Below are 26,742 nucleotides of genomic sequence, written 5' to 3' on the forward strand. Positions count from 1 at the left end.
AGCACAGCACTTTGCTTTTCTTAGTCAAGGCACCTTGGGAGAGGACAGAATTTTTACTGAAAAAGATGCCAGGACTTGAAAATTTTCTTTGCATTGTGAAAATTCTACCAAGCATAGGATTTAGGTCAAGAAGTCCCCAATTATACACATTGTGTCTGTGTTTCTCACCTTTAAGTAAAGATTCTCACCCCTTTTCTAAGGTCAATGGAATGACTAAGACAAGAAACTAAGGCATAACCACTGCTTTCCAGCCCTGCACCCAAAGCGTCTTTTGAGGCGTCCAGATGCTGTGCACCACAGACTAGCTGCTGAGAGAGGAAGGAAACAGCCTGACGAGGGACAGGCTAGTTCTCTAACCACTCATTACTCTGCTAACGTGTGCAAATCACTTCCCCTCTCTGGGCCTCACTGTTGGACCTGAAGATTCAAATCTCCCTGCAGCTCTAGTCTTCTACAGAAAGACTGTGATTCAGACACGCAAATGTGCAGCAGGGAACGCTCCCCTTGAGCCCGTGGGCTCCCTAATCCCAAACACCTGGATGCAGGACTGTCTCCACTTGTATGGTGTGGAAGAATGAAGTCTTTCCTCTTCTGTTAACAAAATGACTAATAGGAAGCTATGAGAACAAGGCAAATCAAAGCGTTACAATATTTCAGAGAAGGTGGCAAATAAACGAATAGACCACACATTGGGGGAAATTTTCCATCAGATGGAGCAATAGACCATATAATTTCTAAAACAGGAAGAAATGTAAGTGCGCAACAGGGAAAATCTTAATAACCCACACATCAGAGGTCAATCTTTGGAAGCTGCTTCATGGGAAAAACTAGTTGGTGGGGAAGTTATTTGTCAGAACTATATGTTCTAGCCTTCCAGTTTCATGCCTTTGAGCTGAAAATTGGTTGCTGCTTTACTAACTGAGACCTTTGGAAATTTTTAAAACATCAAAAAAGAAAGATTCAATTCTTGATAAGTTCCATTCTTGTCTTGAGGAGGCCTTTTTCTTGGTGGAGGGCAATTTGCCAAGGCTGGGTTCCTGTGTTCCAGGCGGGCAGGGTCTGTAACGGCTTCCCTAACAGAGCACAGACTCCCTCCCCTGGGAGAGCCAGCGAGGGTGACTAACCAGCCTGGTTTCCCAGGACTGAGGGATTGCTCAGGATGAGGGGCTTACAGGGATAAAGCTGAGACAGGCCCTGGAAAACCTCGGCAAGGTGATCACCCTAGAGCCAGCCAGCCATCATGGGCCCTACATAAACACCAACAGCCCCAAGACTACAATTTCCCCTGAGAATGCGTATTATCTAAATGTGATGGCCAAGAGTACTCCGTGCTATACTGAGTCAAAAGCTTTCTTCCCCAAGGCCCTTTGGTCCATACTGCTGAAGTCTTTGTGGTTCTCAGAGAATAAAGATGGCTGCCCACAAGCCTCCAATTCCTAGTCCTTTGCTTCCATTTTGCATGCAGAGGCCCTGTTATCCTGCTCAACTTACCCACCCTCAATGCTATTACTCACCACCACGTCTCTTCAACATTCTTTTGATATAAATAAAAAACCTACCCTCTTTCAGAATAACTTCATTCTAAAATAAATAATACAATGAGTCATCTATCTATTGCTTGCTTGTTGGGGCTTGTTCCCATGTTACTTCCTTCCCCTTTTATGAAAACCACACCAGGGGCTTCCCTGGTGGCACAGTGGTTAAGAATCCGCCTGCCAATGCAGGGGACGTGGGTTCGAGCCCTGGTCCGGTCCGGGAAGATCCCACGTGCCACACAGCAACTAAGCCCATGCACCACAACTACTGAGCCTGTGCTCTAGAGCCCATGAGCCACAACTACTGAGGCCACGTGCCACAACTACTGAAACCCCCGCGCCTAGAGCCCCTGTTCTGCAACAAGGGAAGCCACCGCAATGAGAAGCCCACGCACTGCAACAGAATAGCCCCCGCTCACTGCAACTAGAGAAAGCCCGCGCGCAGCAACGAAGACCCAACACAGCCAAAAATAAATTTAAAAAATCCTTAAGAATGTCATAAGCTTTTAAAAAAAAAACCACACCAGAATGATAGCAAGGAAGCTTTTCTTACGCAGCTGTAGAGCGCTGTGGGCCCCCTGTGCTTGCCCTGGCCCTCTCCCTCCACAGCACACCCCATTCTATCCCCCTCCACTCCACTCCGCCTCAGCACACAGAACCTCAGCTGCTCTCAGAGGGAACCCCCTATTCCAGGGGTGCTAAGGTTCTGGTATCCAGAGTTTAAAATGTGGAAAACATTTTCCTAAGGAGGAGATGTAACACAAGGTGGTCAGATGCAGCTGAACTATTACCAGTGACAATATGCTTCAGGGACATTATGTGTTGAATGGGATTTTGCAGACTACTTTTCTATGTAATTTTGTGAAACATAACCACTGTTTCTGTGGAAAAGCCATTTCCAAATGCTGCTACCTATATTAAAATAGGAAATTAATGTTCCTTTTCTGAATTCTGTCCTTTCCCTTCTCACTTTCAGAAAACCTTATGGCTGATAACACTGTAAACAACAAGAAAAAAATGTGATTCAGATATCACCACAAATTATGGTTTCCGGACACATCTGACTGAAAAATTCCATTTATTTCCTCTCCCATTTCCTTATCTCTTCTCTGCGCCTATCCCCTGGGTTTAGGCTCTTCCTGGCTTTGGTTCACCAGCAGATGTGTGGATGCCTCCAGAAGCCTGAAGTAATAAGGCTGCCCTTTAGCCCACGGCCTCATCCAACCAAAACCCAGTGCAATTCCCTCCTCTGAGAACTGCCCCACCCCCATACCAGTCACCGTATCTGCTCCAGAAATACCACTATTTCTTTGAGATCTACTGGCCACAGGATCATTAATAAAGCCAACCTTTGATTTTGTGGTCCTCTTGTGGCTTTGTTTTTTTTTAAAGAATATTTGCTCCTCTGATTTCACTGGACCCTAATGGCACCAGAGGGTAAGGTAAGCGGCACACGTGTTCCAACTCACCAGGTACTTGACAGAGGCCAGGAGATCCACCCAAACCTTCAGGCGGGGCTAACCAAGAACTGACTCCCACTTCGGGGAGGCCGCTGAGATGTGCAGGGGGTGAAGTCTCTCAGACCCACACACCCGAAGCCCCTCTCTCACCTTTGCTCCTCTCACCCTTTGTGTGAACTTGGACTTTTCAGTGAACTGCGGTTTAGTCATTCTGTGTGGCAAATCACCAGTGTCCCAGTTGCCCCTAAAATGGTGGTTTCCTTGTTCTCTGCCACAAAGGCAAGGTCCAAATGCCCCAGTCCCCTGAATGCCCAGCTAAAAGACTGCTCCTGTCAGGCCAGCATGATCAGGGTGAGGTCCAGTTCCCACCTCTGCGCCTTTTCCTCCGTCTGTGCTGTTATCCCCTCCTCTCTGTGCTCTACTCATGTTCCATGGCCAACTTCAGACTCCTGTCAGACTCACATCCACCTCTGGTGTGACTGGTTCCATTCTCTGTCCGCACTCACATATATGGGAATGGAGAGCTATAGTGAACATTTATAATTCTTGGTGTGTGTTATGTCCTTTTATGTCTATTTGCTTCAGGTCCCTGTTACACTGTACATTCCTTGAGTATAGAAACCATGCACCCTCCAGTAGCCCAGGAATTTTATAATACTAGTAGTGATAATAGAAATAAAATAGATCATGATAAGTTCTCTATGGTTTTGGAGGATCATTTTCTCCATCTGCTAACAATCAGAGGCGATTTGTGTCATTAAACTGTGTGCTGTTAAGACTCTGTACGCTGGAGCCAGTCTCTGGGTTTGAATCCTGGCTTTCCCACTTACTAGCTGTGACCCTGGGTGACCTTCCTAACCTTTCTCTGCTTTGTTTGTCTGAGAACTGGGGATAACAATAGTACCTGCCTCCCAGGATTAAAAAGCTACATAGAGGGTGCTTTGAATGTTCCCTATACGTGGCCAGCCCTCCGTACATACTGGCTACCGATCTCATCTGTGAACACTTACTATGTGCCAGGCCATGTGCTAAAGGCCAGATGAATATTCTCTCATATAATTCTCACAACAGTGAGAATCTCACAAAGATTTGGTACCACTAATATCCCCATTTTATAGATGAGAAAACGAAGGCACAGCAAGGTTAAGTAACTTGGCTAAGGACATGTAGCTAGTAACATGCAACCTCTCTATGTCTCTCCCATGTCTCTCTTTGTGGAACATGTGCCCACCTCCTTCACTGTAAAGAAATGCAAGACCATCACGCTACCTATAAGGAGATCACATTCCCCAGGGCTGCCAAATAGTCCTAAAGGTGACATTGCTCGTCCCTAGTCACGAAGACATGGAATGTCAGTCTTGGTCCCAGACTATTTCAGAAACAAATGTAAACATTTTTGGAGTGAGGCCAGGGCAAGTTGGGAATGAGGGTAGCTTGAATAAAGCAATTATGAGGGGCGACATCCCAGTCCAAAGTGACCCCTCATTACCTGCCATTTTCTTCTTGCCATGTACTTCTTCATCCGGTCCTTGGAGAGTTTCTTGGCCTCCATGTTCTTGGTGTCTTTCATTAGCCATGTATGCTGAAGGCACTGGGTGCAGTCCAAGCGGTTTCTAATAGAGGCAGAGATCAGAGGGTTTCTGAGCAGAAGGGGACCACAGAGACTGCTGGTCAGATCAGAAACGGGAGGTCACCTGTCCCTAGTTACACAGGGCAGAGCCCAGGGCTGCTGCTCCCAGTCCATCCACCATGGTGAGAATCACTGTGCTCTTGGCCTTTTTCCTCTCTTGGTCTGGGTTACACTGACTAGACCCAGAATACTTTAGTGTTGAGAAAGCCTAAACACCAGTAAGCAACTGGAGTCTCATGACCTGCCCTTGGGGTCTAGGGAGGCTAAGTGCTGGAGGGCAGACATGTCTGGGAATGACTGGCACCGTATTCCAGGGTGGGGTCATTCTGCTGGTCACGTGGGGGCTGGGAACTGTGGAGGCCCGATCCTTCTGCCTCCTTGTCTGATGGAGAGAAGAGTGAAACCTTAGGCCCAAACCTTCGAGAATCAGTGAACTCTCAAATCTTATGGTGTGGTTGAGTATCAGGTTTTTCCCATTAAAACTCAGAGATCACATTCTCTGGGCCTGGGGTCACAGCGTAACTGGCCAGTGGTGGAAGGTACCTGGCCACACTCAGGCAGGCAGCTCCTACATGAGCTAGATACAAAATAAGCATCCAGCTTTGTACAACCTATGAATTATGACAACCTTAGAACTGCACTGAAACTCATTTAATCTTCTGAAAGCTCTGGGAATCTAGAAATATTTCAGGGCCATCACCTTAATTGTCATAGGACTAATGAAGCCCAAAATACCAAGTGCTAACATATGTAGAAAAATGAGTAAAAGTAAATTTGCTAACTATAGCAAATGTAGTGGTCTTTAGTTAAGGGGATATGGATTATTTTAATTTTCTTATATTCAAAGTTTGTACAACTTACATGTATTAACTTATAATAGAAAAACATTTTTTAAAGTGCTGATAGATGGAGATTTCTGGTTGAAGAGATGCTGAGTTTGAGTTTATGGGAATCTAGTGTCTTGATCTATATGAAATCAATTCTTTGGTGAGTCCATTTTACGAGCACAGAGAAGCCAACACGTTTCTGAATAAACTCAAGGTCAGGTAAGAAAATAGGGTATACGCACAATACCTCATTTACCACATCTTGGGTGAATGAAGCCTGGTTGACAGAAGCCATCCTTGGACCAGAGTTGTTAGGAAGGAGATCCGCACCTCCCTGAGGCACCTGGGGAGCGGGGACCCATCACACGGGAGGGGCATCTCAGCCCCCCGCAACATCTAGATCCTCCTTGGGTCACGCCTGCTTCTGAGGTGAAGACTGGGGCAGCAAAGTGCTAAAAAGACCTCGCTGTCAAGGAGTGTGGAATGTCTCCTCTGGAGGAGTTTGGCCCTGAGCTGGCTAAAAAGGACTGAGAGGTGGGTGCGTAACCAGAAAACCAGACCGAACCACTTAAGAGACCCTCTAGCCTCGCTCCTTTAGCAACTGTGCTCTCATGTCCCAGACAGGATTTCCCCCAGAGGGGGCAAGACGACCGACAGCCTCACAGGGGTCTGCGGGCCAGGGAGACAGGGCAGAACCTAGGCCACAAAGTCCCCTTGGTGCACATGCAGAGCCTCTGGGCTGACTCCTCCCGCCTTCCTCCGGCACGCCACCCGTTTCAACACCACCTTCTGGGGAAAAGCTTACAGCTACTTGTATTGCCAAATGCGACTCCCCGGGGCCCCTGGAGCCAGGCCTTGCCTCATCTGGCCACCTGTTCACAGAGTGGGTGAGGCGCCCGACAGCCCGTGGCCCCCCGCCGACACCCCACCACTCCCTTGCCCTGCTGCAGGCCGGCCCTCCCGGCACGTGCACGGCCCCTCTCCATTTCCTACCGTAACGGTAGCTGCTTCCCCTCGCCAGTGAATTCTCTCCAGCCACACCAAGACCCCCTCAACCTCCCCTCCTCTGCTCTAGCCTCCTCTACTGCTCCCACCTCCATCCTCTTCCCCCTGAAATACTGACTGAGCACCTTGGGCGTCTGACCTTTCCTCACAGCCTTAGGCCGTCTATATGCCTGAACACTCAGCCCTCCTGACGTTCACAGATGTTCTTTATTGTCATCTGCTGACCACCTGGGCAGCTCCAGGCAGCCCCAGAAGGTGGAGGAGAGAACCTCACAGTCTGCACGGTTGCAGGGGACAGAGTTGGAGCTGGGCCCAGTGGCCTGGGGTCACAGCCTAACTGGCCAGTGGTGGAAGGTACCTGGCCACACTCAGGCAGGCAGCTCCTACATGATCTAGATACAAAATAAGCATCCAGCCAGAATAGCTAGGAGTATGGTCAGGACCGGCAAACAGGGTACCTCCCCTGCAAGCCCCAGAAGGGAGGCTGAGGTTTCAGCAGGGCGGCTGCAGGCCACAGCTGTACACGGAAAATAAAAGGGGCTGTCGTTATTCACACACAAGCTGCCTCATTCCGTCAACAGGCAGTCAAGCGCTGCTTTTCAGGTGAGGTTTCTGTGCTTCGAAAGACAGGAGAGTGTCGGGCACCAGGGAGCAGGACCCTCGCGCACGCAGTGCCCATCCTCCCCTCCTCGGGTGCGGAGGGGCCCACGACAGGGAAAGAGAGTCCCTGCCTCTGGACCCCAGTCCGGGGAGTGGGGAGGCCGAAAAGACTGAAATCGCGACCCATTACTTCATATCTTTCTTTAGCAAGCTGCTGATAAAGTCCTTGGCGTCATCGGAGATCTCATCGAAGGCCTCGTCGTCAAAGTCCCAGGTGGCTGAGGTGACGTTGGCTAAGGTTTCGTTATCGTTGTCACCCATGAAGGGGGACAGTCCACTGACCCTGGGGGAGGAGAGAAGAGAGCAGTGAGTGGGGGAGGCCAGCAGGGAGGGCGGTCCCGCCAGGGGAGCGCTCCCTGAGGTCAGAGGTGAGAGCGCCCCACACGCCCCCACGCCTGCCTCCCCTCCCACCCAGGAGAGAAGGGGGCGTGGCTCTCAGCCTCTGCCCGCTGGCTCACTCACTGTACTTCTGGGGTGTCGCCCGCCTGTTGACACCACCTGCCTGTGAAGCTGAGGCGGAGGGACTTTTCTTCAGTTTACCACTTCCACACAGCACTGCAGGGCCTTCCTCCCTGCCTTCTGTTCTTCCCCAACACCCAGGCGAGAACTTCGCCCTGCAGAACCTTCTCCAAGGTCCTGGGGGGAGGAATGGCCTCCTTCGCAGGGCTCCAGGCATGCGCGCGCGCGCACACACACACACACACACACACACACACACACACACACACACCCCCCCGTGGACTGGTCACGTGGTACAGCACTCATCACTGCACCCTGTCCCGCCCTCCCACCTCTCACCATCAGCATCAAGAACAGGGCCAGCCCAAGTGGGGCTCGGCAAGGGTGTGTCCACGAAGGGTGGACCTGCAATGCGGGTCTGTGATCCATCTATACTTGACGTCAATGCGCCTGAGGCATTTAGGCCAAACCAGAAAACTTCCCTCAGAGGAACCATGGCCTGTTCATTCGCTGGGTGACCTTGGACAATTCCCCTCATCTCTCTGTGTCAGCTTCCTCCTCTGTTAGATGGACAACTTGCTACTTGGAGTGGTCACCACTGCCACCTCTCCCTGTTCTCCTTCTCCTGTGTCCTCATTCTCATAACAGCAGACATCTATCACATGTTCACTATGTGCCATGCACTGGGCAGAGAGCTAAAACAGATGGACTCATTCAGTCTTAACACCACCCTTTAAGGCAGGTAACTCATTACTTCGTTTAACAGATAAGGAAACTGAGGCACCAAGTGGGGGTAAGTAACTTGCTCAAGGATTTGCAGTCAATGAGCCTATTTCTTTTTTTTCTTTTTCTTTTTTTTTTTTTTTGCGGTATGCGGGCCTCTCACTGTCGCGGCCCCCCCTTTGCGGAGCACAGGCTCCGGACGCGCAGGCTCAGCGGCCATGGCTCACAGGCCCAGCCGCTCCGCGGCATGTGGGATCCTCCCGAACTGGGGCACGAACCCGTGACCCCTGCATCGGCAGGCAGACTCTCAACCACTGCGCCACCAGAAAAGCCCAATGAGCCTATTTCTTAACCGCTAATTTGTACAGTCATTTCTAGGAAGATGAAGTAAATCACAGCGTACAGCACTGGCAGGAGGCCTGGTCCGCAGTACGGAGCTTGGTCTGTGACCATAGCTATTATGCAGTTCTTCTGTACACAGTTCACCCCCACTGCCCCATCAATCTGTGATCTCTGGAATGACTCACTTACCAATAGCTTAAGCCAAATAAAATTTGGAAGGTAAAGTATCTCAAAGCCGAACGGAGCAGACGTCTGGCTTACTGGCCTCACTTCTCACCTCTGGCGGGCACCTCATCTTCCCCCCAGCTGTGCAGCCCGCCACTCACCCTGACCTAGGGCCAGCTTCATGGGCCTTGGAAGAGCCCCACTCTTGGCTTCATGCTCTGCTGCCATCATTTTGAAATTCTTAATGTTTACACAAGTCACCCCACCTTTTTATGCTGCACTGGGCCCTATGATTTATGTAGCTGGTCCTGCCCTGTCCCCACCTGAGCCCCATGAGATGGATCTAGGGCCCTCATGCCATCAACCTTCCAAGTTAAGGCTTCACTAACAACCCTTTCCCCAAATCCCTCATCATAAACAATAATGCAAACCCCTCGGGAGCTGTTTTGGCATCCAAGAGGCATCAGCTTATGAAATACACTTGGCCCTGAAAACTAAGTTTTGTAAAACAAAATCTATTGAAATATTGCAAGGAAAGCTTGCCATGGGAGGAACCCTCTGGTGAAAATCTTCATTAAAAAGAAGAAAAAGACCTTTTTCAGTGTGAATTATCTCACCCTAATCAACATATTTGTGCTTTTGAATAAAAGAGTTTTATAGATGGCATTAAAATATCTTAAAGCAAGACACCCATTTATGTTCTCAGAGGGCATGGAGATAATCATTCTCGATCATATCACAATGAGGGAAGGGTGGGACCTCACCAGGCCAGAGTCTGTGCTGTTATATGCTATTCCTTTCCCCTCTCTGGGCCTCAGCTTCCCCCCTTATACACCAAGGGTACTGGACTAGAATTCCTAGGGGCTCCCAGGAAGCCCATAGGCTTAACTAGTCCCATCAAGAAGCAGCCTGACTCTTGCTTGCCAGCTACATGCTTCATTCTGTCTCTGCACTTTCCATTTGAAACAAAGAGGGGAAGTCCTACAGCACTCCAAGAGATCGCCGGGAGTGGGGGGAGGGGGCAGGGAAGTAAACAACCCTGCTGTGGAATGCTGAAAGGCCGCCTTCTGTAAACCTCCTTTCCTAATTAGGAACTGTCATCCTACAAAGATAGGGCTTAATCTCTGTGATGTTCATAGTTGGGGAGAGCCTCCTCTCCTCTGGCCCCTGGCACTCCTCCTTCCTGGCAGCCCATCCATCTGAAATCCCTCCCAAGCCTTGGCTGGCTCCTCACCTGCCCCAGCTCCCCCAGCATTCCCCCTGATAAACAGTACGTCTCTAAAATAAAAAATATGCAGAGCCTGACGATGAAGACAGTATTTGAATTTTAGTAACGCCTTTCCGTGGTGGTGGGATTTTGCAGAATTTTTAAACTTCCTTTCTTGTACTTTTTCTTTATTGCTAGAATTTGCATAGGATCACATATGGTTGGGTTGTTCAACCCAATTAACAAACATAGTAACCCTAGCATTAAAAACACAGCTACTCACCTCTTTTCCTAGTCTTACCTAGGGTTTTAACTGAAGGGGATCAGAGTATACCTCCCCAAAATATGAACTTGGGCATAAAAATTGCCTTGAGCTGAAGGCAATTAGCCCTTTGTCCTCCCTTTTTCTGTCTAAAAGCAGGACGTAAATTTCTCTTTGTTAAGGTGACATAAATTTCCATTTGTTCTATTTGTCCATTTCTTCTCTTCCCAGGAAGAGGAGAAAGACTGTCATCTGCATATTAGATATCGCAGAACAGCCCCTATACATTTCCTAGTCACCTTGTCACAATTTACTCCCTCCAGAAGCTCCAAACCCTTTTTCCTTCGTCTAGTTATTTCTGTATAATTTATCACTCTTTGTTAAAGTAGTATATAAGCCCCAAATTTTAAAGGTAACTTGAGTCACATTTCTTTATGAACACCTGTGCATATGTACATAATTAAATCTGTTTTCTTTTTGTTAATCTGTCCTTTTAAAAAAAATTTATTTATTTGGTTGTGCCAGGTCTTAGTTGCTGCATGTGGGCTCCTTAGTTGTGGCATGTGAAGTGTTAGTTGCAGCACGCATATGGGATCTACTTCCCTGGCCAGGGATCGAACCCGGGCCCCCTGCATTGGGAGCGTGGAGTCTTAGCCACTGTGCCATCAGGGAAGTCCCGTTAAACTGTCTTTTGTCAGTTTGACTTGCAGACCCCCAAGAACTGAACCAAAGAGGTAGAGGAAAGTGTTTTTCTCCCCAACATAACCAGTGAATTTGTCTGGTTTTCACAAAATTGTCATCAGTGTGGGCAAGTTCTTGGATGGTCTACTTTTTCCTCACTTGACATTGTCTTTCACAAGTGTATACAGAGTCTCAATGTTCATTTTTAATGGTTAAATATTAGTCTTTGTGCTAATGAGTCAACTAAGGACATGACTGCAGGGTGTTCTAATTTCTTAATCTCTTACTGCAGCCAAACCTCACCAGGGAATCTGATGCGGAGGCGTGTTCTGCTTGGAGGACAGAGCATGAGGAGACAGAAGGCAGAAATGCCTCTTGAATTACACTTTCTCTGTGGTGCTTTTTAAGCAGATGATTCCACTGCATGAATGGCCAGCAAAGGAGGCCATACATCTTCTAGCAGAACTGCTGAGCGCTTAGGAAGGGGTTAGTATTTTATCCCATTTTATCCTTGGGATGCTCATTCCCTGGTGTGGTGGGAAGATTTGAGAGGGCTGGTCAGGCCCCACAGGAAGAGCTGGGCATCGTTTTGTGCAGTAGCCTAGGAAAGACAGACCCAGGGTTTAGTCATGTTAACCACAGCCCAAGTCCCTGGAGAGCAAAACCTGCGGGTGGTATCTGGGCCTGGTGTGGATGTGGGCTGCCTGGAGGTCTCAGGACCTGCAATAGAGAGCATGTCTGGACTCAGCAGCTAAGAGGGAAGAAGCAGCCCTGGGTGGAGCTGCTGGATCCCTCTGAAGAGCCCTGCATCCAAATCTGAGTCTGAGTAGGTACCTGATGCTTGGGCACTGGGACTTCTCCCCAGCTCACTAGGCTGCTGTCCCCAGAAGGTAGATTCCAGACGGGGATGGACCTGCCTCGCTGGACCATGGTACGTGCTCACAGATGAGCTGAGATGGGATGTCTGCAGCTGAGCACAGCAGGAAGATGGTAGGGAGGAGAAAGCAGGGCAGCAGCTTGGGGGAGGGGAGGAGAAGAAGGAATTCTGGGGTAGGGGTGAGGGCAGGGCACAGAGAAGGGTTTTGGTGTCTCCACAGGCAGTAAGGGAACAGCAAGTCCTAAGGAAATGGGGGGAGGGAGATAAGAGAGGGAAGGAGGTCTTAGAAAAGGAGGCGGGGCTTAGAATTTCTTCACCGTTGAAGTGTGGCCTAGAGAGCCTGGTCCTCTCTCTTCCTGCCAGAAACCAATGGGTATTGGTAAGAGCAGAAGTCTCCAGCAGATCCACGAAACCTGCTTCTCCCTTCAGAATCAGGGGTGAGAGGGTAAGGGGCCCCCAACCCCACCTGCTACATCTCTACCCTGCCTGGGGACCCTGGGCAGGCACTGGAGCCAGGTCTCCTGTACCGTGACAGGCTCTGCCCCGATGCCTCCGAGGGTGTGAGAAGGAGTTCCTTCAGCAAAGTCAAGACAACTTACGGGACACAGCTGCTCACTTAGGAGGTGCTCACCAAATCTGCGCTGGGGGATACACCTGTTACCACTCGTCCCCCAGCTCTCCATACCTCACTGGCCCCAGAAAGGAGATGGTGGGGAGCAGGGGGCATCCTCTGGCAAGGACTCCAAGCTCCAAAGAGAGGGACGGAGGGTGCACGAGGGCCGCCAGAGAACCTCTTCTGGGGGCTTCCGGCAGTGGCTCCAGAATTCTGCAGAGCAGGGGCTGGGAGGAAGCAATCTGGCTGCTGCGCCTTCCGTTCTCACACCACATGCCCTGCCGACAGCCCTAGCTGAGGAGAGAGACTCCCAGACCTCAGTCCCCACTGTGAGAGCAGCAGGAAACGTCCCGCAGGGCAGAGCAGCCCGGATGCTGGGGAGGCTACAGGAGGCTGTGTAGGGCTGGCCTGTGTCCGCCACCCCCACTGCTCACCTGCCCCCCTTCCACAGGCACCTCTCCACCCTCCTCCCGCCTCCGTCCGGATGCCTTCAGGCTGGTGCCCCATTCATCAAAATTATTTTCCCCCCATTTCAAAAAGCCCTTCCCTATTCCTAGGTCTCAGCTTTAAAAGTAATCTAGCAAACCATGTAATCCAAATTACTTCTTCCACCTCAAAGAATTTTCATTTTAAAATAAAGTGCTCTTATGAGCCAGTAATTCTAGTTCTAGATTATATATCCAACAGAAATGCATAAAGATATTCACTAAAGCACGTGTACCGGAATACTCACAATAACCCGAACTGGAATCTAGCCCATCGGCACAGAATGGATAAGTCAACTGGATGAAGTTCACAGAGTGAAACACTATACAGCACCGAGAATGAACAGCCTACAGCTACACACCATAATGTGAATGGGGGCCACAAACAAGGTGGGGCAGAAGCCAGACACATCTTTCTGTATGATTTCTTTTACATAAAGTTCAAAAGCAGGTGAACATGGTGCGTGATGTTAGAATGGGGATCAGGTTACCCCTGAGGAAGTAACCAGAGCCTGGGCACCGGGAGGGCTGCGGGCCTGGTATTGTGTGGTTTCCGGGTCTGGGTATAGGTGTGTTTACTGTGCAAATTCACTGAGCGTCTAGTCACCGGTCTGGCCCTGACCCGTAGGGAGACCAATCGTCCTAGTTTGCCCAGGATGGTCCTCACTGCAGCACTGAAAGTCCCGTGTCCTGGGAAACCCATCAGTGCTGGGTGAACTGGGACAGCTGGCCATGCTCCAGGACTGTGGGAAGTGGGCAGCCATGTGGGCTTCCCTGGCTCCTGTGACCTCAATGCCCAATGAAGATCGAACCTCTGCCATGCCCCACTCCCAGGTTTATTCTGAGGACCAAACAGATGGTCCTGATTCTACAGCAGTGGGAAAACCGATGGAGAGAGTAAGGCAAGTCTCCACGATGGCTGCAGGGGGACCCAGGGCCAAGCCAAGCCACAGGGCAGCTGGGTCTGAACAGAGGGAGCTGACCAAAGACCGTTTCCCAAGACCCTCTCCTGGGCAAAGGTCCGGCGTGACCCCATCCAGCCTGGGGCAGCCCCCACTGCCCTGCTCTCCTTGATTTACCAAGGGGCCAGCACTACAGAATCCGGCACAGTTTCCTTCACTCCTCAGCTCCCTTTCTCCTGGAGGGGACTGGGTAGGGAGAGGCAGGGAGATGCTCTCCTGGCCAGAGTTTCTTCTCTGCTGCTCTGGGGGAGGCTGTGTTGGTGGGGGTGACCCCAAGCAGGGAAGAAGATGACTCTCTGGGGTACAGAACCTGTGACACAGGTTCAACTGAGGTAGGCTGTCCTCATAGCCCACAGGGAGAGTAAGACCCCTGAGCACGTGAAAAAGCCACACTGGTGCACACACACACACACACACACACACACACACAATCACTCTGCTTCTGCTAAAGCTTTTGTAACAGTGGTTCCTAAACCTGGCTGTGCAGCAGAATCACCTAAAGCCGTTTCTCACACTGGGGTCTGAAGACCCCATGGATCTAAGAAAGTATTCTTAGAGGTCAATATTCAAGCTTTCTGTGAAAATGTTTAATTTGTCCTTTTGCTTTAACAACAAAAACTTTTTTACAAAATGACTACATGCGTATCTGCATTTTCAGGGAGACCATCCCATAACTGTGTGACGCCACACAAACTCAGGGGCTGCCACTAAGGCTAGTGCCTGCTTGCAGCCTCAGGCTTCAGAAACTAAATCGGTCAAATCCCAACAAGAGGGTGTGCTCTAGGGCCTGGTACTCAAAGTGCTGTCTTCAGACCAGCACCACCAGCAACCAGCGCCTGTTAGGAATGTGGATTCTCAGGTCCCCTGGAGCTTCTGAATCAGAACTTGTAATCTAAGCAGCCCAGGTGATTCCCTCATATTACTGTCTGTGAAGCACTGGTCTAGATTACTGGCCTTCCCTCTTTTCTCCAGCATTTTTTAACGGAATGGCTTCCTATTTTCCACCTAATTTCCCAATTCTAATTACTACACGGTAGCTTTCTGTTGTCTATGGGTCCCACTAAAAGCTCTATCATCAAAAGTGCTTATTAATTAGTTCGTATACTGGATGCAGAGATGAGGCTGGAATTTGGGGTCCCTCTGCCGTGAGGATGGGGTGCGGTCCTCTGAAGATGACGATGACACCCACAGCAGATGTACACCTGGCCTCTCTCCCTGCTTCTCTATGGACCCATGTACACACATGAAGGTAAATTCCACGGCACCAGCCACGTTCCTGTCCTCCTGACCAAAGGCCCCTAGGTGGCTAGCATCAAGGATGGTGAGGGGCCCAGAACGGGGCTCTTGCTGTGTAGAGCTAGACACTCCTGCCGAAGTGTGACGTGGGCTGTGGACATCACCGGGAGCACAGAAGCCAGGCAGGCCAGCGAGGAGGGGGTTGGGAGCCTACCGCCCTCCTGACTCTAGGCGGGCTCCCCATCAGGACCCGCCCTGGTCCCGTCAACAGCAGGGCAGCCTGGGGACCCTCCCCCCGTGTGCCCCAGGACTCACAGGATGTAGCAGATGACGCCGATACTCCACATGTCTGTGGCGTAGCCAATGGGCTCATAGTTGATCACTTCCGGTGCGACGAACTCTGGGGTGCCAAAGAGGACCTTCAGAGAGCCCGCGTTCTCTGCAACCAGGATGGAGAGGGATCAATCGCCAGAACGTCCCTAAGCCAACCCGAGGTCAGCAGATGCCTGGGAGGGACACAGGCGAGGCCGGCCTTCAGCGGCTCTCCGCTTGCAGGACGGCACAGGGACAACAGCCTCCTCGTGGAACAAGGGCATCGACACACCAGTGGAACCGCCCTGCCCCGGATGGAATGGCATGAGTTCCCTGAGACAGGGGTGGTGACTTGTGCTTGAAAATAATCTCTACCATTCAGTCTGTCATTTGTACCCTGCTGCCTGCTTTATGAGGACTTTCCTATTTAATGCTCTGGTCAAGGAGGATGACCCCCATCTCCCAAGGAGAAAAGGGAGGCCCAGGGAGTGACTCCCCCCCAACCCTGCCTCCCAGTAAATGGTGGTCAGGACCTAACCCAGGGGGTCTGACTCCTGAGCCATGTTCCTCCCCTCCCCCACCCACCTCTCCACGTCTAGTGTCACATCTCTCTTCCCAGGAGCTGCTGGGAGGTTAGTTGGGAAAAACCGTAACCCTGAGGTGGTGCCTCTGAGCCATAGAGGACCATCACTCGCCAAAATGACTCTTGGGTTGGGTACTCAGGCCCTGAGCGCCTTCCCCTAATGTGCCCTGCCTCCTGAAAGGGCAGGAACAGCAGTGTTGCTTCAGAGAGCCCTGGACTAGGCCCCAGGTCCTCATTCCACCCCAGCTCATCGTGGGACTTGCTGGGCAAAGCTACTGTGAACCTCGGTTTCCTGGTCTACAAATTGAGGCTCATAAAATCTGCCCTGCTTGCCTCCAAGCGCTGCTGTGAGAATCAGATGAGAGAAAGTAGGTGAAAGTGCTCTGGAAACTGTACAGTAGGGTGCAAATGGGAGGAAGCACCATCAGCAAAACGTTCTGCTGCTGAAGGCACCAGAGTGAAAAAAATAATAATGATAAAACAAATGAAAACACCTACAAAGTGCTTACCATGTGCGAGGCACTGCTCTTATCCCTCTACCTACATTAACTCAGTGAGCCCATAACAACTCTATGAGGTGAGTCCTACTGTTACCCCAATTTACAGATGAGAAATGTGAGACATAGGTTCCCACAGCTAGTAAGTGGGAGGGGCAGTCTCCACGGTCTGTGATCTCAGCTCCAATACAGGCCATCCCCTTTAATACTGTTGTGTCTAATACAGTGCCCGGAACACAAACAGCCATGGCCACTGCCATGACGTGTTGGTGACAACAGGAGAGGTGGCTCGGCCTTACCCAACCTCCTAGCCAGACCGAAGTCGATGAGCTTGATCCTGGTGCCTGTCTTGTTGACACACATGATGTTCTCGGGCTTGAGGTCCAGATGGACAATGCCCTGCTTGTGGATGTACTCCACCCCCTCCGAGATCTGCCTCATGTACTTGATGCACTCCCGCTCGGTCAGCTCAAAGTCCTCATCGATGATGCGCTCGAACAGCTCACCCCCGGACACGCTGTGGGGACAGAGGGGGTGCTCAGACCACAGGAGCAGGGAGCCTGGCTGGCAGGAAGCCTGGCCAGGGCAGGCTGGGGGAAGGGGTCACGGCCAGGAAAGCCCAGTGCATGGGGGTGCCAGGCATTTTCTGCAGCTTCCTGAGTCCCAGACCACTGCCCCGTTATGTCGGTCCCAGTCTTCCACTGTGTGAGGACGGCCCGGTCCTCCTGGTTTCCTGCTTGGGGGACACCGCCTGTGCCCACTAAGCTTTGGAGGGGTTCAGGGAAGCATCTACTAGGCAGTCTCAGAGGTGGCCATGAACTGAGAGATCTAGAATGATCTCCTAAGCAAAAAGGGTAACTGCCAGGCAACCTCTTTCCCCCAAATGACTATAGATGTAAGGGATTATCCTGTTCTGCAGCCATGTCTTCTGGTCATAAAGAATTGAAGTTTAAAAACTCACAGTACCCATAAGCATTTGTTTTGCATAGCCAGAAACAGAAAAATATCTTCAATAATACAGAGCATCAGCACATTTTGTAAAAGTCATTGGCTGTAACCTATTATACTTACAGTTGGGATCGATTTGCTTCCTCTGGCTAGGCCTATAACATCAGTTTACTCCTTCCAGCCATAACTAACTTGCCTCCCTGGCTCCCTGGCCCAGGCTGGGAGTGTAGGACATCCTTCCTGCCTGGATACACTCTGGATCCTGGCCATGGTGGTTCTGGGGCCTCTCTTCTAAGGATTGGCCAGCCAGCCTATTTCCCTTCAGTGCAAATGCTGAGTCACATGGGGCCTCTCTGTCCCCCTCTCCCAGCCTTCCAAACCCACCTTCCTCGCTCGCTGCTCTGGAACCTTAAAGCATCCCCTTGGTAACTTATGCAGCATCCAGACATCAGTAAGTTCTTTTTTTACAATGGCCTGTGATCCACCAGCTGAACAAGGTTGAGTGGGCTTCCTTCGGAGCCTGTCCTCTTCCAAGGGCCTTCCCTCTTCTAAGGGAGTCATCACAAAGATGGGAAAGAGCCGAGTTTGAATCCCGTCTCTGTGGCTTGGGCAAGTTACTTAACCTTTCTGAGCCCCAGTTTCCTCATCTGTCCCTCCATCACAGTAGTTAGGAATGAAGGAACCTTTGTAAAGCATCATGTCTGACACACAGTGGGTGCTCAGCACATACTAATTATCATCTGACAACCTGCTGCGGGCCAAGTGGATCTTGTTACTGACTCCTGAGGGAGAGACAAGGACGCACCATGGGGCCCAGCACACGGAAGCCTCTGTGGGTCTCCATCACCACAGGACGAAGACTTCTGGGAGGGCTGAGCGGGTAAAGGTCAATCTGTGCCAGTGGCCGCTGGGGAGCGCTGGAACCAACGCTTTAGAACCAACCGAGAAGGAGGTCCTTGTGTGGCCAGCAGGTGGCGCCTCTGTCCTCAAGCCCTTCATTTCTGTTGCCCGCCACCCAGGCTCTAGGTCAAACTCTAATCTCCGTTCTTAGGTTCCTAGGTTTCAGGCCATTCTTAACATCTCTGAGCCCCAATTTCCTCATCTGTAAGATGCAGATAAAAACAGCACTATCTCACAGGGTTGCTGTGAAGATTGAGTGAATTAATACAGGTAAAGCGCTTAGAAAAGTGCCTGGCATATAGTAAGTGCTCAATAATGTTAATTATCTTTTTTTTTTTTTTTCCTTTTTAAAGAACCAGTGGGGGCTCTTGTTGAAAATACAGACTCCCAAGCTTCTCCCCTGAAGATTCTGATTTAGAAAATCTCGGAAGGGTTGTGATCCATATTTTTAATGAGTACCCCAGGTCATTGTTAAAATCAGACAAGTTTGAGAAATATTGGCTTACTCAGTTACCACCCCTGGGAAGCCAGCTGAAATTCATGTCCTCCGAGAAATCACTCCCAATTTCATCATATGATCTTTCCCTCCCTGGGTTCCCACACTCTCATCAAGTCTGCACTTTCCCCATCAAGTCTGCCTTGTCTTAAAGTTGTTTGTGAACATGTCTGGAAAAGGTACGGCTCATCTCTAGACCCTTGTTTTTACCTGGCAATATCTGGCACAGACAAGGTACCCCAAAATGTTTGGTTTTAAATTTAAAATATTCTGGAAAAGCAAGAAACCATTTTTTGCAGTGTCCTTGGGAACGTCTGAGGCAATGAGTGGTGGAAATCTGAGCCGTGGAGATAATTACTGCTGCATTTCTAGACGTAACCTATTCAGTAGAGGTGCAAATACAGGTTCAAACCTATTCAGGTTTAGTTGATGGATTTTGAAAACTGTCCTTGTGGCCCATTTTCAAGGATGGAAGGGGTTACATAAACGGTTCTATATAGGTTTCTTTTCAAAACGCTCAAGACTGTGGGTGGAAAGAAGCTGCCACCCACAGAGATGGGATAAAGCCATGGGCCAAGACTGGGCGGAGGAAATGCGTGCTTAATAAATTAACAGTGACGAGTGAGTGAATGAATGAATGAAAACCTGCCTTATTCCAAGGGATCAAATTTATCCCCCAGCTGTAGACATTGGCCAGCGCTCACTGGCAGCCAGAAGGACGACACTCCATGGGGCTCCAAACCCAGGCCCTCTCCTCCTTGTCTCATGCCAGCTAGCTGCTTATCCTTTGATCAGTTTTGCCAATGGTAGCATGAAGGTGAGATGGGCAATGGATGGATGACTCAGCTTAAGCTGCACATCTGCTTCAGTGCTCAGGGGCCCACCAGCCCTTGGACTGTCCCAAAAGGACCAGCCCTGACTCCAGGCCCGGAGCCTGAAGGAACTCCTGTATCAGAGCAACACTGCTACAACCATAGGGGCTTGTCTCATAATCGGAGGTCAGAAAGGCTGAAGACACATTAATTCTGGGCTCTCACTGTATCTGAGGCGGCTGATCTGAAGGCTGGGGCCCTGCAATACATTTTCATTTTTCTGTATCACCAGGGATTGTCCTTCTCTTAATCTCAGTTTCTCCACCGAACAAGGAGAAGAGCAATCGTACTGCTGAAAGCCAGCCTTTGCCTTCTCAGTGGCCAGGTCTGTTTAAGCTGGAAGGGAAGTACAGATTGAGTATGAACCTGCTCCTTCTTCTTTGGTCGAGTTCCTATCAAGGGGCAAGCTCCTTACCCCAAGTGCAGGAGAATCAGCTGGCATCTGTGAGTGTAAGACTCACTCCTGTCCACGGGGGAGGCGTGGGGTGGAGGGATGAAAGCCAGACCAGCTGAGGCCCTTGTACGTTTTCTCCCAACATTTTCCGTCCAGCTTGCCAACTCCCAATTCCAAGCTAAGTATGGTATTCTGCCCACTGGTTCTGCTGCCCAGCCTCACCCAGGCTTGGTTGCCTCCTACCCGCTCCTGCACCTTCTCACGAGCTTGCTCAAGGTTTAAGTTCCAAAGACAAGACATTTCTTCACATGTCCCCACACGCCCACGCTGCCTGGACCAAGCAACCTGTTCTACAATAAATGTGAAAGGCTGCAGCCCACAGGGCTATTGTGAGGGTATAATGAGTGAGGCCATGGACGTGGGCTAAATCTTTCCTAGAAGTGGGGAGGGAAGTTTGAATTCGGGGCTGAAAACTGATTCTAAGAGACGAAGGAAGATTTTCTTTGAATCTGTGTACAAGTTCCACAGAGCTGCAGAATTTTAGAACCAAAAGGGAGTATAATCCAAATATCTCTCCTCGCTGAAAGGATTTAATAATTACAAAATCACAGCTCGACAGTAATAGAAGCTGACCCCAGGTTTCCTGAATAGTAGGATTTGTTCCACAAACCAGTTGGGTGCTAAAGTGCTCACAAAATAATTTTAAGTGAAAAAAAGACCAGGATATAGAAAAAGTCAATGCATCATACTCCTAAGAATAACTCGCAATTATACAGCCTGTGCCTGACACACGTTATTCCATCTAATCCCCACATTGTACACGAGATGGTTTATAGCCTCCTTTTACAGATAATAAAACTAATGATTGGCACAGTTGGGCAACTTATTCAAGGTCGTCAACAAGAGGCAGAGCAGGGATTGAAGTGAGGTTTCTGACTCAAGTCTGTCTCTTAACCACGACTGCCTTTCCTGAGGAACACAAACTGAAAGGAAACACAGCAAAGGTTCACGGAATGAGAGGAGTCACTTCTCAAACTGGGGATGCCTCACTGGCTTCACCTTTCCCGGGAAGGAACACCGAGATGTTGACACAGTCCTCTCCGAAGGACTGAGATCCCTGAAGCTCGGGATGAGCAGTTCAAGGATGCTGCAGGCACTTTCAGAGTATTGCTAAAGCTTTCAAATCCCCTTTGATCAAGCACTCCCACACTTCTGGGAGTTTACCCTACAGATGTACACAGGCATGAGTGTAAAGCTATATGTACAAGGTTAGAGACACTGCCTTTTTGCAAAAGCCAAAGCCTGGAAACCATCCAAAACCCTATCAAAAGAAGACGAATAACCTGTGGTCTATGCATGCGCTGAGATCCCAGGGAGCAGGGAGAGTGAGGAAGCCCCCTGGCTACTGATGTGGGCCTCTCTCCAAGATACACTGTTGAATGGAAAGAAGCCAAGTATAGAATATTGAGTGAAACTTGTCTTTGGGTTAAAAGGTGGGAAGTATGTGTATATATACATACATACATACATACATACATATATATATTCATATATGAATATGAATAATATAAATAATATATGCTTGCATTTTCATAAAGAAACTTTGGAAGGACACAGACAAAACCCACAAAATTGGTTACCAGTGGTGCTGAGGCAGGGTAGGAACAGGGTAGACGGGAGACAGGGGTAGGAATGGGACTTCTCATTGTGTATTCTCTTATATTTTTTTATATGATTGTATCATATACTTTTAAAATTCAGATTAAAAAAGGAAAAGAAATGATTAAAAAATACACATTGGGCTTCCCTGGTGGGGCAGTGGTTGAGAGTCCGCCTGCCGATGGAGGGGACGCGGGTTCGTGCCCTGGTCCGGGAAGATCCCACATGCTGTGGAGCGGCTGGGCCTGTGAGCCATGGCTGCTGAGCCTGTGCGTCCGGAGCCTGTGCTCCGCAACGGGAGAGGCCACAACAGTGAGAGGCCCGTGTATCGCAAAACAAAAAAAAACAAAAAAAAAACACACTATGGAGCATGTTTGTGTGTGTGTGTGTGTGTGTGTCTGTGTGTGTGTGTGTGTGTGTGTGTGTTTGTGCACATTCAGACCAGCACTCAGAGGGGAGAGAGGTGAAGGACTGGGACTCGAAGAAACAATGGAGTCCAGGAAAGCTTTGGCTGGATGTCATCTGGTCCTCCCCCTGCCTCTGTACAGCCCAGCTCAGAAAGCGCTACTCTTTGGTGAGTGAGAGGTCAAGAGAGAACAAACCAGCATGGACCAGGGGCACACAGAGCAGAGCAGGAGGACGGGAGTGAGGCTTACACTCCTGCATTCTGAGCTCCCAGCCCTGGGCCCCCTTCTCTCTCACAGGCCGGTTGGGAAGCTGCCCTGTCCCCCCTCTTCTGCTCTAAAGCCACTCTAGGTCAGAATGCCCTGAATGAAACCAAGGAGCCGAGGGGTAGCCCTGAGCCTTTCACAGGGAGGTGAGGGTGAGAAGGGGGCAGGGGTCCTCAAAGACCTGCCAGTGTGTTCTGGAGATGAGCAGAGGGGGCTGGTGGGCAGTGGGTCAGGGTCGGCACCATGCACAGATGGACTGTCCCCAGTGGTCAGCACCCGGCCATACGGGCTGCTGAGTGTCGTGCACATCACACCCTGGCCCACAGTGCTCTCCATCTCGGGGCGGAGGGTGGTGGCGGGACAGCGGGGGAGTCCCACAAGGGGATCCTGGGCCGCCCCGCGGCGGGACACTCACATTTCCAGGACCATGACGATGTTGGCCTTCTCTTCGAAGGCATCCACACACTGGACCAGCTTGGGGTGGTGGAGGCAGTTCATGATGCTGATCTCCTGCCGGATGTTCTCCTTCTCTTTTGCTGAATATGCCTTGAAGAATTTCCCTGCCCAGATTTTTCCAGTTTTCTTCTCTACAAGTCGAAAGACCTGTCCAAATTTCCCACTGTGAATGAAAGGAGGAGAGAAAAAGCAATTTAGCCCAGCTTTCCACTGACCTGGGATTGGCAAGTGATGGACCGTGGGACCCATCTGGCCTCCCTCTTTTTCTAAATAAAGTTTTACTGGAAAACAGCCATGCCCATTTGTGCCCAGATTGTCTGTGGCTGCTTCTGGGTTTCAGTAGCAGAGCAGTCGTTGCAGCATAGACCACATGGCCCACAAACCCTAAATATCCATTATCTGGCCCTTTACAGAAGAAGTCTGCCAGTCCCTGCTCTAGGTCAGTGAAGCACACTGTGGATGCCGTAAACCTACTCTCCATCACTTGTCAATGTCAGCCCGGGTCTGGCCCCCAACCCTGCCCTAACCCTGTCCAGTCTTGCTGTTCTTTTAGGACTGTCATCTCCTTGGGCTGAGGCCTCAATCTTGGCGACAGACTTCTTTCCCTTTCCCCCGCGAAAGGACCCGTGACGTCAGGTTGGGGAAGTCCTCGCCAGGTACCGGGAATTTCAGAGTGGTTGCCTTCCTTCCACGCCTTTCCAGTACCGGGGGCCTGGAGACAGTCTAGCAAGGTCCCTGTTTCCCACTGTAGGGATGGCAGTGGTGGCATTCCGCTGACACCACTCCCGCCCCAGAGCAGGGTCCTCGTTCTTCAGGACTGCGATGAGGTTGGTGTCGCTCCTTTATTGGACAGAAACCCTCCGGAAATAAAGAGCTGAGCCCCATTCCTCTCTCTTCCACCTCCCCTCCTCCTCCAGGGATAGTGGGCGACAGGCAGCCCTGGGTGCTGCTGCTGGTGGGCACAGCCTGGCTGTGTCGAGTGCCCAGGGTTGTGGTCTGAGTCCACTGGTGTCTCTGCAGCCCAGGGAAGAGCCTGAGCAGAGACTGTGGCCTGAGTTCACAAAGCGAGGGGTGATGACAGGAGGTGCATGTCAAGGGGGCGCGTTCTCCTGAAGCACTAGAGCTAGAACTGCTGAACGGCGAGCACGGATCAAAGGGAAGGGATCCTAAGGACGGGCCGGGCCAGACCCGCTGCCCTGGGTTATGTCCTATGTGAGGGGTGGATTGCAGAGGGGGACGGGCCTGCTCAAGCTTGCGGAGGGATCCCGGGGCACAGCAGCTCCTAAGAGAGCCCTGGCCGGGTGATGCTTTCACGGGTGCCAACAGGTCAAGCCCTCCCGGTTCTGCAGGAACCTCAGTCTGGGGAGTTGGCAGAACCCAGGGAAGGACAGGAAGAGGAAGCAGGGAACTTAACCTCGGGGCCTGCGCCACCCTCACCCTGGGCTCCGGAAGGGTGCTTCCCACTCCACTTACGATCCTAGTCTCTCTTCGATGTCATAGAAGTCAGACACTTTCTGGTCAGTATTGACCACGACGGTCCGATAATCGACCTCGGGCTCCTTTTCATCTGCAGGGTGGGGGTCGGGGTGAGTGTGAGTCATCAGACCCCTCACCCACCCCCGCTCCACCCCTCGAGTCTTCCCGAGGACGGGGGCCAGCACTCACCATCATCTGACACCTCCACTTCATCCTTCGGCTCTAGGGGGAGAGAGGGCGTGGGCGATTAGTAACGAAGGCCCACCGAGAGCAAAGCATGCCGGGGGCCCTGTCGGACTTCAGCCTTCCCAGGCACAAGGCCACTAAGCCCAGAGCTCTGGGCACCACCACGGGGTCAGTGGGTCCACGCTGCAACAGGGCCACGTATACACCGGCAGGCGCTGACCCTCACCCAGCCCCTCCTCTGCCAGCTCTCCCCTCCATCCACCCCCCTCTAGCCTTGAGGTCCCCTAGACAAGCCCTTCTTCACATCTTTTCTAGTCTCTCTGACTTTCAGAACCTACACACAACTACGACAGTCCCTTTCTGCTCCGGCTCAAAAGTCGGCAACTTATAATTGCTACTAGTGTCAGATCCATTTATCCATTTGCTGAGAACTCTTTCTGGAATTCCAGCTAGGTACCAGCTATTGTGCCAGTGATCATGGGTGTACAAAACAAAATACAGATGGCATGATCTCTCCTCCTTTCTTGGAGCTTATATATAATTTCGTTGGAGAGGCAAAAACACATATCCTTGAAATATCCATTACGAGTGTTATATAATCAAGCACAAATATCGCAGTACAAACTGAGTAGACCATGGAGAAAGGTGACACAAGTGGGGCAAGTATAAAGTCAGAGCAATTAGTCTAGGAAGAAGGAGCCCTTGAGTTGTGTCTTAAAAGAAATGATGGAACACAGCGAGGAGGTGGGTGACGTCATGCAGGAAGCCAGCAGGTGTTTATGGGTATGGCAAGGAGGGACATGAGCAGCCCACCCTGGCCGTTCACAGATGTTTCAGTCGTGGATGGGGGGTCGTGAGGGGACAGGCTGGTGGCCAGAGGAATCCACCCACTTCTGAAGTCCAGGCTTTCCTTTGCTTTGGTATAATTAGTCCCTAAAGAGCCACTGCGGCTTCTTGACCTTCGCCAAGTGCCCTTCCCTTCCGGGACCTCAGTTTCCTCATCTGTAAAAGGAAAGCACTGTACTTCTAGGTGGTTTCTCGGGTCCTTGGCTAGCCCTGGACGCCATGCTTTGCGATGTGCTAGGTGCTACTCAGCCATGATGTGGGGCTGTGTCCCGTCTGACAGCGGGAACCAAGGGAGGCTTCCTGAAGAGGTAGCAAGACCTGAGGAAGCCAGAGAGGGAGGCCAAGGATTTCTAAAGTGTGTGTGTGTTTGTGTGTGTGAACCACTGGGGGAAAGGGTGTGATTTGCTGAAGCTCCCAGCAGAGCAAGACTGAGGACAGGAAAGGGACGGCAGATGGAAGGAAGGCCAGGGCAGACGGGGCCGAGGGGTTGGTCAGACACTGCCCAGAAAGGAGGGCTTGTGTGGGAGCGGGCCCAGCTCTGTGTGCTTCGCAAGTGGAATGCTGGCGGTGAAGGTGTGGGTCGGGGACCAGGTGCAGCTTGAAACTGTAGACAGTGAGTCTCTCTGTTAGGCTGAGGGCAGAACAAATGACTGAAAGCTAAGCAGGCGACCTGAGAGAAGTCACACAGTTCCCATGCAAGATAAGTACCCCTTGCTGGAAAAGAGTTTTGAGAGAGTTTATGAGCATGTGACCGGGAACAAGAGAGGCTATGATTTGTTTAGAGTTCTTAAAATGCTGTTGATGAAGTTTAATTTTAAAAAACCAACACAAGTGGGATTGGGAGGAATATTTGTCACAGAAAGGAAAATGCCATGGAAAAATAAAAAAAGGATAAGGTCGATGGGGACTCTCAGATTAGTGGTGGGGTTCACAGATACTGTCGGGATGTGAGTATAACTGATCAAGTCTTCTAAATCACAGATTTGAGAGTTGACAGTGACACTGTCAAATTCACAGATGACCAAAATGTACTTGAGAGCAACACACCTGGAAGGTAGTAATGGAGTCATGTGTTCAGGGAGAACTGAATCATTCAGACTTTCAGCATGACAAGCCCCAGGGTATCTAGTTAGAACCAAAAGTGGGAGCCCCATTCCTCAAGCAACTGCTCTGGCCAACAGAATGCTGTCACTGGGGACGTGTGCACCGGCTGCAAACAGGTGTTATTACTCTGCCCTTGGTAGAGCCTGGGGTCATGTGATCCTAGAACCCTGGCTGTTGGCACTGATAAAGTCTCAGTGGAGCTGGAGGAGGCGT

At 50.7% G+C, this 26,742-nt stretch overlaps 1 protein-coding gene across 12 annotated transcripts in view; it reads right to left on the minus strand.

Annotated features, from left to right (window-relative positions):
* Positions 1 to 26,742, minus strand: part of MYLK (myosin light chain kinase) — a 176,015-nt gene that overhangs the window by 6,671 nt on the left and 142,602 nt on the right. For 8 of the 12 annotated variants that reach the window (XM_060298163.2, XM_060298160.2, XM_060298158.2 and 5 more), the window contains 7 exons: positions 24,583 to 24,615; positions 24,391 to 24,484; positions 22,877 to 23,080; positions 16,821 to 17,038; positions 15,445 to 15,568; positions 7,248 to 7,400; positions 4,485 to 4,608 (listed from right to left, as the gene is read on the minus strand). In XM_060298163.2, the coding sequence (XP_060154146.2) occupies positions 4,485 to 4,608; positions 7,248 to 7,400; positions 15,445 to 15,568; positions 16,821 to 17,038; positions 22,877 to 23,080; positions 24,391 to 24,484; positions 24,583 to 24,615 (950 nt within the window). Of the gene's footprint in view, positions 1 to 4,484; positions 4,609 to 7,247; positions 7,401 to 15,444; positions 15,569 to 16,820; positions 17,039 to 22,876; positions 23,081 to 24,390; positions 24,492 to 24,582; positions 24,616 to 26,742 lie in introns of all 12 variants that reach the window. The other 4 variants (XM_060298161.2, XM_060298157.2, XM_060298162.2 and 1 more) reach the window with 2 other exon arrangements.

The sequence above is a fragment of the Globicephala melas genome, chromosome 4, assembly GCF_963455315.2.
Source record: "Globicephala melas chromosome 4, mGloMel1.2, whole genome shotgun sequence".
Classification (NCBI taxonomy): Eukaryota; Metazoa; Chordata; class Mammalia; order Artiodactyla; family Delphinidae; genus Globicephala; species Globicephala melas.